This window comes from Piliocolobus tephrosceles, unplaced genomic scaffold (genome assembly GCF_002776525.5).
Source record: "Piliocolobus tephrosceles isolate RC106 unplaced genomic scaffold, ASM277652v3 unscaffolded_1341, whole genome shotgun sequence".
Taxonomy (NCBI): Eukaryota; Metazoa; Chordata; class Mammalia; order Primates; family Cercopithecidae; genus Piliocolobus; species Piliocolobus tephrosceles.
Window position 1 is genome coordinate 1 of NW_022294766.1, and position 11,498 is coordinate 11,498.

Below are 11,498 nucleotides of genomic sequence, written 5' to 3' on the forward strand. Positions count from 1 at the left end.
GCCTGGACATCATCGTGAAACCCCACATGTACCAGAACAACAACAGGCAACAACCGGACATGGTGGTGGACAGTAGTAGTTCCAGCTAATTGGGAAGCTGAGGAAGGGCTTGAGCCCAGGAGGCAGATGTTGCAGTGAGCAGAGATGGTGACACTGCAGTGCAGCCTGGGCGACAGAGCCAGACCACATTAAAAAAAAATGGAGAGCCTTCTCCCACCCTCTGCCCATGTGCCAGGCCCTCACCTCTCCTTGTCACTGAGCTGCTGCATTCTTGAAAAACAGGTGACAAATTTCTCAAGAGGCCGAAGCCTGTAATTCATGGCAGCCACTTGGAGCAGCTGCATTTCCTGCAGAACACGGACCTCCTAGAGACAGAAGGCAGGATGCTGACAGGGCCTGGGTGGAAGATGCTGAGGGGGCCTTTGGTAGGCAGGGAGAAGGGGCTGGTCCCTGGGGCCGTTCTCTGAAGGGGCGCCATGAAGCCCCCAGCCTGTTCCCAGAGTTGGATGTGAACAGCCCCTCCTGCAGGAATTGGTCTTTGATTCTAGTGCCTTTCCCACTTTTTCTACTGGGATAGGTCTCCTCCTCCTGTATGTCAAACCCTCCCAGTAAACCTAAGATGTAGAGGATGGAGCCAGGGAGTGTTCTGCCCAGGGTGGACTGTGACGTCCACGTCCCCACCCTCATCCAGCGTGAGTGCCCCAGCTGCTCACCTTCTTCCTCTTGTTGGTGTTGCCCTGGAAGGCAGACAGAGTCCATCAGAAAGGTCCCTGGCCCACAACCAGCCCCACCCCACCCCTTTCCATGCTGCACTACTGCCAGGGCCACCAGGGTCAGGGCATGTGCACATGACAGGACTTGGACCTGCCTCAGGCTCTGGGCTCTAGAGCAGGGGACAAGGGAGCTGAGGCTCAGGACCTTCTGCCCCAACCCTCTCTGATGACAGACAGAGAAACAGGTCTCTCACAGAAAGAAAACACTCAGTGACCCTGGAATTGCCTGCCCTTGGAAAGGCTCAATTTCACCCCCCAATTATGGGACTACCCCACAGAGAGTCTGCGTCCAGCTCAGCCCACACCTCAGCAGCATTGCAGTCAGGCAGCTCTGCAGCTTCACCACTCAGGGATAGGGACTGGTGGCTGCCATGGAGCCTCCTTCACTCAGCCGCATGAGATGACCCTGACACGCCCACCCACAGGAGCAGCTGTGAGGCTCTCAGGAGAGGAGGTTTTCCAAGGGCTGAGATCTAAGGGCTCCGTCCAGGCCCCTCTCCTCCCAAGTCTCAGGATCCTGGTTCCCAACCAGCCTGCCCCAGGCTCACTCACATCCAGATCGTCCGGGATGGCCGAATGCAACCTTTGTAACTCAGTCAGAAAATCCCCCAGGAAGGGGACCACGCCCTGTGCCATGGAGGGGTGGGGAGGTGGGAGGGGTAGTGGTGATGAGTATTGACCCTCAGGTGCCTGCCCAAGGCCCTGTCCCATGAAATCCCATCAGCCCCTGGGTCCCAGAACCCCCGTCCCCAGGTCTCCCAGTTGTAGCAGCCAAAGACCCTCAGCGGCCTTTTCCAATTCTCTGCCTCCTCTATTCCAGCTGACCTCCCAGTCTAGCAATCACTCCTAGTTACCTCTATGGTGGGATTTTTACAAGTCACAAGTTCCTGTGGTCCCAGCCTTACCCTTCCCCACATCCACTCTGAGTCCTGCTTTCTCAGACCCTTGCTCTGGTCTCTCCAATGGAGGTTTTCCAGGCCTAGTGGCCATAGGAGGACAGGGCTGGGGAGGAAGCCCCTGCTGTCTTGATATGGAGGTCTCCAGCTGGTGGGGGAAGAGTCCTGTCCTCTGATCCCCTGCGGTCCCTCCATGCCACAGTCTCACTCACCTTCTTCTGCCTCCGCAGCCTCATCTGGGCTCTCTGGGGATTCCTCTCCTGGGTGGCCACCTTAAAGCTCCCCGCCTGCCAGGTGTCAGGGACAGGGACAGTGAGGCTCTCCTCCCTTCCCCCAGTTACACCCGAGCCACCCCACACTTGGATCTCCAGGGACTGGCGTGAGTCACCTAGCACCGTGCTCATACCACCGGCCAGCTCCACACTCCCTGTGTGTGTCACCCGATCATGCAGCCGGGCCTCCCTGAGACTGTCTCCTCTTCTGTAAAGAGCCATGAAAACCACAGCTACCTCACAGGGCCTCTTGAGTGCTCAGTTCCCTGCAGCTGTTGTCATTATTCTCCCCCTCATCCCTCTGAGGAAGAACCATTCACGAGCACCCTCCAATTGCTTTCTTTTCTTGAACCTCATTTCCACCCTGTGAGGCCCGCACTACAGGCTCAGCACCCCTTCATTTTCCAGATGAGGAAACAGAGACCCAGAGTGTGCAGTGACTCCCCAGGGCCCCAAAAGAGGGCACCTCCTCCCCCTCCTGGAGGTTCTGTCTCGGCTGCCTTCACCCCACATCCCAGCAGCACCACTCATCAGGGTCTTGTTCTCTGGAGTCTCTGAGTGTCTAGGTCTCCAGCCTTGCAGAGTTGTGATGGGAAAGGGGCAGGGCATTTTAGGAGACCTGGTTAAGTGGCACCTGCGTATCTGAGTCCCACTGGAGTCTCTGCCACACAAACTGGGTTTGCGCCATGCCAAATCCATGGTTTGGCCTCGCCAATGATCCCCCAGGGGAGTTCCGTGCACAGAACTGTCTCTTCCTCCACTCAGGATGTGGCCTCCTGAGGCGACAAGTCTGACGGACATGGCAGGTTTTCCAGAATCCTGGGTGGGGTGATATGTTGCCTTCTCATTTGCATGGAGGTTTTTGAGATCTGGTCAGGGAGGATCCCCTAGGAATGCATGGATCCCCCAGATCCTTGTCATGAGCATGTGTCACTGCTACTTGGTGAGCATCCTGTGACATGACCGTTTTCAGATGTCTGCAAAGGGCAGAGCGGGGAGTCCCAGCAAGCACATACATCTGTCCTGAGGTTGCCCATTGGTACCCACAGCTGGGCAGTCTACTGGACTCCCTGGCACATGAGCTTCCTCTGTTGTTGTTCCCTCTTTCCCCCAGTGTGGACTGCAGTCGCTGCCCATGGAGGTGCACTGCAGACAGAAGCAGCAGCAGAGGCCTGGCTTCCTGAGGAATTGCTGGCCAGTTTGAGGAAGGAAGAAAGTTCTACCTACAATGACCACCCCCAGCCTGGAGGAAGCTCCATGCCAGCAGCATGGACCAGCATGGGAGCCAGAGCCCTGCTAATGCTGCAGCTCATCACCTCCGCTCAGCAGCCCAGCAGCCATTGCCACATCCCATTTCCAGGGCCTCCTGCCCCCGTGCCCCCACGTGCCCATCGACCGACATACCTCTCCTCCTGGTTGCCCAAAGTAGGCATGGAGGGAATTTTTCAAGTCCACTTTTTGTAGGTAAGTCAAAACATTACAAAATAACCACTGCACACCGGGTCCAATGCCCTTCCAAACTCGCTCTTTTCTCTGACCCTTAAACACTTGTCCCAGATTTCCCAGACTCCACTGTACCTTGATCAGCAGGTCCCTCTTCACTGCAGTGTCTTTTTTGCAGAGTTCTTTTAGATATTTTGTGCTTTTGCTATTGACAGAGGAAAGAAAAAAGGGTAAATTTGGGAGTCACCGGGGAGATTTGTGAGTTCCAATCCCTTTTGTTTGAAAACCCAGTGAATCTCAGCTTCCTGCGTGAGAGTTTCCAGTGGGATCATCTGATGACAAGGGCTCCAGAGGACCAGGGTGGGACTGTCACGCTCCTCCCCTGGTCCATCTCCACTTCACATGAGCCCCTGCGTGTTCACAGTTAGCTTCCAGCTGGACACAGTTCCACTGCTGGGTGCAAACACCTGACACCCTCCAGTTGGCTCCAGTCTGTTCCTGATGGTTAAAAAACCTTGCTCCTGAGTTTGAAATCCTTGCCTAGGAGTCCCGGGCAGCTTAGTGACCACACCCACCAGCCCATCCCTGCCTCCAGCATCCCTGTTCTCCAAGAATCTTTCAGAGTCGTTGAGGGCACATGGGGAGACCTATGGGTCCCTAAGTCAACACTGGTGCTCCCGTGGAGGGAGCTCCTCACCTGGACACTCCTGCCCACGTCTTGTGTAGTCGATGTATTGGGTTGCTGAGCAGAGCAGAGACGATGGCGTGCACCGAGGAGAAGTTGTTAAGGCTTAGGCACTCCTGGAGAGGGAAGAGTGAGCTGTGAGGTCCAGAGTTGGAGTCCGACCCACTTCAGCCTCAGGCCCCTCTGCTGAGATCTCCCTTCCTGAATGAGGCAGAGGCCCAGGGAGCCTCAGGAGGGCACACCTGGGGCTGAGTGAATGTCACTCATCTAGAAAGATTTCAGTTCAACCCAAGGAAGATCCCAGGTCAGAAGTGAGCAGCCACCACTGGCCCATGGGGGTCAAGGTCAGGGAAGCTCTGGGAAGAAGGGCTTAGGGGATGTGCAGGGCTCAGGCTAGAGATACAGATGCCAATCCTGAAAGCCAATGAAGAAGAGGCAGTTCCCCATTTTTAGAGAGGGAATCCCAAGGCCCAACCATGTCTTACCCTGGCCACCTTGATCCAGTGCTCCACCACCCTGGCCCTGTCCTGGGCCTTCATGCTGTCGTCCCCGAGGCAGGAGGTGGTGACACAGTTGGTGAGCCTGTTGAAGTGTGCAATGGTGGCACAAACTGTGGGTGCCACGTGCTCACTCCCCTTCCGGTGTCGTTGGCCCCAGATGGAGCCCAAGCATTCGTAGAGCTCCACCTTCTTGAACAGCTCCTTTGGGGGAGGAGGAGAGTGTCACGGACACGGCACACCCCAGCTCAGAGTCATCCACAGTACCAGGCAGGAAGTGAGCCCACAGTCATCCACAGTCTCTGGCAGGAACTGAGCTGGAGCTCAGAAAGCTTTAAAATATGCTCCAGACTTGCGGGAGTCCCTGGGTTTGGTTTTCTGCCCACCGAGGGCCCTGAATGCATCATGGCCCAGAACCCAACAAGGGTGGGAAGAGAGAGTGACGTTTTCTCCCAGGCCATCCGCACTCCAAGAACTAGAAGGTGGCTCAGGCCTCCCCATCCTGAGGCCTCTACTTCCTCCCATCCCAGTCAGCCCTCTACTCCTTCTCTCCCTACTGGTGCAGTTTCCTTGCAGCAGCTACAACCTTGGGCTCTGTTTGGGTGTCTGCCATAGAATCTAGTATACATCAGGTACCTAACAAGTGCTGAGGGTGGTGAGGCTCCTGAGCAGCTGGGTGAGTGACCCATGGCCCTGCCTGCCCCTCAGTGATCACCTGCCCTGTCCTGCTTTCTGTCCATCCCCTGTCATTCAGTCTGCACAGTCACTCTGTGCAGCTGGCATGGGTGATGTCCCATCTCTGCTGTCTACATGCAGACAGGGAAGGCTTGTGGGTGAGGAAACTCATCCAGATCCCATGGTTGGTAAGAAGTGGGCTGAAATTGGACCCAGGGCATTGGCCGCTCCTCAGGGAGAGGCTGGTCTGAGACAGCTGGTGCCAGAGGCACAGCCTGCTAAGCCCAGCTGCTCACCGCATCCATCAGGGTCAGCTGCTCTGCCAGCAGCCTGGGAGGGAAGGTCGTGATGTCAGGCAGCTCTTCAGTGTGTTGGTTCTTGACAGTCCCAGGACAGGGACAGGGTGACTCTGGGGCTGACTGTGGCTCCAGCACGGTTCCTGGAGGGGGCCCTTCCCCTGGTGCTGGTGCTGGTGCTGAATGTAGATATCCTTGTGCATCCATGGCTACAGGTGACTCTGGCTCCAGAGCAGGTCCCAGGTCCACCAGCAGTGGTGGTGCTGGCTCCAGGGCCAGCATTGTTAATGGGTGTTGCCCAGGAGGTGGAGGAGGATCTGGAAGAGGAGAAAAAGTCACCATACCAGTCACTTTTCACTGCGATTTCCAAGTATAGAAATGACTGGATGGAATTTAAGGGAATTGTAGCCCCAAAACACCACCCCCGGAAAGTCTTCCAGACTGCAAGCCTCCTCACCTTCTGGCTTGGCCTCCTTGGGCTCCGGAAGCACCAACTGGCCTAGGACAATTTCCTGATGGTCCTTCAAGCCCAGTCCAGGCCAGGCAAAGGTATGGCTGGCCAGCTTTATCCAGAAAGTTGACCGTTGCAGGGCCTGGCAGCAAACTGAATTGGTTTCAGGAGGCCAGGTGAACAAATTGGAGGTGGTGGTGCTGGTGATGGAGTGAACAGCTGAGTCAGAGGCCTGGCCTTCTCCCACACAACCCTCCAGGGCACCCTTGTGTGGTTCTGGGTCCCTGGCCTCTTGCTGCCTGTGTAGAGGACAGCCCCACCCTACCCCAAGCCATCAGTGCTGTCCTGGAAGGGGCAGGCCTGGCCATGTAGCAGGGCTGTACAGACCCTTGTGCGCCCCAGCGTCCCACTGACGTTCTCTTTCCAATGGCCCTGGAGCACAGCAGTGTGCACCTGGGCACTCAAGACTGCAGCTCCAGGCTGATTTGTGAGCAGCTTGCTCATCAAAGCTCCAGCTTTGGTTCCCCTGGTCCTGGGGTTAGGAGGGTAGGGGCAGATGTTGGGTGGAGGAGGACAGGGAGAGCTGGGAAGGCACGGTGCTGGGGATGGGTCTCTCAGTGGCCAGTTGTGACCCGAGCCTCACCTCTCCTTTGCAGGGGACCTAAGTCTCCATTTACAGAACTCACTATTTGCCTCTTGCAGGGGAAGTCCCCTGATGTCAGCCTTGTTGTGGGAATTATAAGACATATGAACCCCAGGGCTCCTTTAGTCTCTCCCCAGCCAGAGTCCACTTCTTTCCCCCCATGTTTTGTGGGTAAAGAGGCCCTTCAGAACCCTAAGTTCCCCCAGTTGATACTTGTTGCTGGGCTTCGTCATTCTAGTCAGAACCTGGGAGGATGCCACCATCCATAGAGGAGGCCATGAGGGTTTCCCCTCTAACATTCTGTAGATATGACCTGTTTATTCTGTCTACTCTGAGTAGAATTGAGGCCCAGGGATTGTCGTCTGCCTTGTTTATGAAATTATGCCAAGTCACAAGAAGAGCAATGCACAAATGAGGTGTTTTTTATGTATGTGTTGAATGAGTGAACCCCAACCATTAGAGAACCCAGTGAGCCTCTCCAGATGTCTGAGTGGGCCTGTGGCTCCTTTTTCAGCACCAAGGGACCCCTCTTCTGTCTGTGTCAAGGAGAAAGACCAGCCAGAAGGAATCTCAGACATCCTTTACCAATGCCATCGTAGACTTGTTTTCTACGTGCTTTTCCAAAGCGCAAGAGAGATGGGCCTTTGTGGCAGAATGCTGAGAGCTGCTTCAGTGAGTGGGAAGAGAAAAGTAATAAACATGAATCACAGCACCCACAGCAGATTGTCCAGAGTTTTAGGCTCTAGGGACCCCTTTGTTTGCTGTGTCTTAGATCATTCAGTCCCTACAAGAACCCTGTGAGGTTCATCTTCTCATTACTCCCTGTTCCAGAGGAGCCAACTGAGGCTCCAAGAGGTGCATCTTCAAGACACAGACAGTAGGGGACAGAGGCACCTCCGTGCCTTGGAGGGGATGGACACTCACCTTCTAAACAGCAGTTCCAAAAAGTGTGGCACGGTGATAAAGTCCCAGGAGGGACCCAGGCAGGTGGCATAGGAGGAGATGGGTTTAGTTAGAAAGGCTGGAACCAGGGACTCCAACAGCTTCTCCCCTGTGCCGGGCTGGAAAGTTGGCATCCTGCAGATCTCATTTTCATACTAGGGGGACAAGGAGGGACATGGGAGTCAGTGGTAACACCATGAACCACCAGAGGATCGGGATCTGGAACTCACACCAAGAAGCATCAACCCTTCAGGGACTTGTGCATGTGGAGAAGCTGGGTGCCCATGGTGAAAAGGGGTCTAGGCTTTCAAGGTAAAATGGCATGTGAGGATGGAGAAGGAGAAAATGATTCATGCCCTCAAGGCATCGGCACGGTGAATGTCAGCTGTGGGGCAACAGCACCCTCTGTATCAACAGCCTGCATGAAGAGCATCATCCCTGCAATCCTCAAAAATCCCCCTCATGGTGGAGAAGAGGAGACGCGGGCTTTTGGATGTCAAATGCTGCTCAGCGGCACCCGGGTCAGAAGAGAGCACCTTCCACAGGGAGGACTGGATGAAATTCCCTCTAGGCCACCTGAGGCTCCACTTCTGATATGGAGGGGAAGGGCCTGGGGAGGTCTCATCCCCTCCTTATTTTAGTGACAGCACACCGGACAAGATGCTCTAGAAGAACCCTTTGACTTAAAGGGATATGATTGTTTTTGTTCTTTAACATGAATGTGAGTCTGGAGAAACAGCTACGGCCATCCCAACCCTGGCCAAAGGGAAAATGCCGGAAGACTCCAGGGTGGGAGGAAGTGCATCCCAAGGCCCAGGATCTGCCAGGCAATTCGGGGAAGAGAAAACGCAGGCAGGTATTGAAACCGGGAAAGGTTACGGAAATGTAGGTTTGAAACTGGAAATGAAACAAGGTGATTTTCTGTGCCACACAGACAGCAGATTGGCACAAAGTTAACAGCATGTTAGTATTCAGGGGAGGATGTGTTCAGAGAAGCAGCTACCTTCAGAGGCTGCTGGTGACCCTGTGAGCAGCTGGAGCCCTTTTGGAAAGTCAACTGGCTAGAGCTGTTGAAACTTGTTATCTGCACATCCTTTCACCCAGATATCCCTTTCCCGGGTGTGTGTCTTCCGCAGGGGATTTGTATATTTTATGGGTTGAATTGTGTCCCCTCCCCCAAATGTAACTGTTTCTATTCTCAACCCCAGAGACTCAGAATGTGACTGTGTTTGGAGTACTCCAAGAGGTAATTCAGGTGAAGTGAGTTCGTTAGGGTGGCCCCTAATTTAATAAGCCTGGGGTTCTTACAAGGACAGGTGGTCAGTGCACAGAGAAGTTCAAGAGAAGACCCTGTGCTGACCGAGGTAGAAGTCAGCCATCTCCAAGGCAAGGAGAGAGGCCCAGAGAAACCACCCCAGGCTGACAGCTTGACATTGGGCTTCCGGTCTCCAGAATTGTGAGGAACCAGATTTCTGTGGTTAAGCCCTTCAGTCAGCGTGGCGTGTTATGGCAGCCCTGGGAAACTGCTCCAGCCTATTAGGACGCACATGGGATTATGCTCCCTGTGCAAAGGCTTCCTAGAAAGGGAATTTTATCATGACAGGCTCCACCGGCACTGAGAGGCTGACCCGCTGTGGAACATGGCCTCCCTTAAGGAACATTACAGTGACATGTGTGGGTACAGCTCCTGCCCGGTGGGTCTGCAGGGATGAGTTCTCTGAGATGACACTTTACATACAGATGCATAGAGCAGCTTCACCTTCTTTTGTTGTATTCACCACCCCCCAACTTGTTTGTGTAGAAGTGTTGGATTTTAAGTCTTGGAAGAGGTCGGCAGGGCAGAGGAGCTGCCTGTTTCCGGAGATACACTTAGAGTGTGGAGTTAAAATGATAACAGTATGAGTATGTTGCTACAGTGTTACCATTGTACCCAGTTCTTGTAGCAACATGCTGAGATACTCCTGGCATAGCATCAAGTGAAAACAGAAGGATTTTCTCTGATCTTCCTCTGATAGGTGAAAAGGCCTTTGCCTGTAACCAGGTTGCCTCTGGGGACCAATGGCAGCCAGATTCCTTTGGGAGAGGACAGTGGCTCACTCAAGTGTGAAAGCCCTAGGACAGAGCCTAGGGAGTCCCCATATTTGTGTTTGAGTCCTGGGCCCACCCTGGTTTTCTGGAGTCCCTGTCTGTGGAGACCCTTCTGTGTCCAGTCTCACCCCAGACCAGCACTGGCCGTGGTTGGTAGCAGGGGGCCCCTGCCCTTCTTTGAAGAAGATGGAGAAATGGAATCCGTCCAACAGCTCCTGCTTGATCTGCTGTGTGGAGCTCTGCAAAGAGAGTGCCCGAGAGCCGGGCCAAGAGGTGTCAGTGGCCTGTCTGGCTGACCCCATAGTGGGAGACCCCCATTAGAACTCCTCCCTGGCGCCCCCTTCCCCAACAGGATTTGGCACATAGGAGCATCTGCATAGACCTCCAGCCAGAGGAGGTTGAGGTCTCTGGCAGATGACAGCTTGAGGTCTTGTGATTCAGATCTGAGCAGACAAACTGTGTCCTCGACACTCACCTTCCCATCCTGAAGGCATGGCCTGGGCTGGAACCTGACATACTGACCAGGCTCGAAACCCCTGACAACCTACCTGCTCCTGTCCAGGGAGGGCCCCTCTTCTCCTGTTTCCCCCAAACACATGGGGAGGGGCTCAGCACTGCCCTGATGGACACAGCTGAGGCCTGGCCTGGACGGGCCTGCCCTGGGCCCTGTGTTACCTGTGGGTGCCTTCTGGTAAAGGGCCAGAGGCGTCGAGGGTGAGGGTTGAACCAATGTCTATATTCTCGGGAAACAGTCTCATTTTGGCCTCTTCTGCGACGAGGAGGTCGGCAGCAAGTTGGGACACAGCAGGAGAACATGTTGTTCTCTCAACTGTCGACTACCAACTGAGCTGGAAATGGGGCTGTGTGTATAATATGGGTGCCTAGTTACCAGAATTCTAAGTTCTGTTGGGGTCTGTCAGTAAGGAAGTGAGGTCACATCTGGTAGGTTCCATCCTGTAAGCTCCTCCTTTCCATAAGACCTACTCAAAGGCGCCTCTGGGCTTCTGGCCGCTCACCCTCCCCCATCAACTCCTTACTTTTCACCGTTATGCCAAAGTGTGCCCCTTCAGCACCTTGGGAAGACCTGGATGTAACCAGGGTCCCAGGTTTGAGGAGCCATTGCTGGGTCAAGCAACCTTTATCTTAGCAGTTGTGAGACCCTAGAGAACTCCTTTGGTGTTTTGGGGCCTCCCCAGCATGCACAATGGGGGTTATGCTTGCATCTCCTTCCTAGGGAACTCATGAGGTGTTTGAGATAGATCTTATCTCATGGTGTGGTGTTCCCTGTAGATATTGCACACACTTACAGATGGAAGAAATACAAAAAGGAGTGAGAAGTTGCATGGATTAGAACTCCAGTGGGCCTGGGGTCACAGTGTGATCTCAGGAGAAGACACTTTTGCTCTGGGTCTCATCTTTCATGCTGCACCAGTAGAGGTTGAGATTAAATGAAATTCAGACCTCCTCCTCTGACATTGCACCTTCCAGTGCCTTCCCATTTTATTTAGACCCAGACCCTGTGCCCCATCTCAGCCTAGGGTGGGCAGTATCCACAAAGACAGCACTGAGGGGTTAGTGACTCCCTTCTGAATGATGGAATAGGACACAGGTGATGGAATAGCACTTCTGGGGTAGTTCAGGATGTTACAGCAAAGAGCCATAGCCTGGGGAGCTCATCAAAAAGAGCATTATGTTTCTCCCAGTTCTGGAGGCTGGAAGTTGGATATCAGGGTACCAGCCTGGTCAGGCCTTAGTGAGGACCCTCCCATCCCATTCACTGAGCTTTTACAGTGCTGTCCTTTCCTTGGAGGACGGCTCAACTTTAGGAGCATAGGTA

At 54.3% G+C, this 11,498-nt stretch overlaps 1 protein-coding gene across 1 annotated transcript; it reads right to left on the reverse strand.

The window, feature by feature from the left end:
- Nucleotides 1-32: 32 nt before the first annotated feature.
- On the reverse strand, nt 33-10,477 carry LOC111530411 (ral-GDS-related protein-like; the record flags this gene model as incomplete). Its single annotated transcript, XM_031935016.1, is given in 15 exon segments — nt 33-50; nt 53-165; nt 244-365; nt 714-737; nt 1,326-1,400; nt 1,882-1,956; nt 3,520-3,589; nt 4,082-4,185; nt 4,555-4,770; nt 5,538-5,854; nt 5,995-6,188; nt 7,556-7,728; nt 9,738-9,755; nt 9,757-9,900; nt 10,337-10,477. Coding segments are annotated over 15 exon segments (1,804 nt in total), but the record flags the coding sequence as incomplete, so codon positions are not given.
- Nucleotides 10,478-11,498: the final 1,021 nt, after the last annotated feature.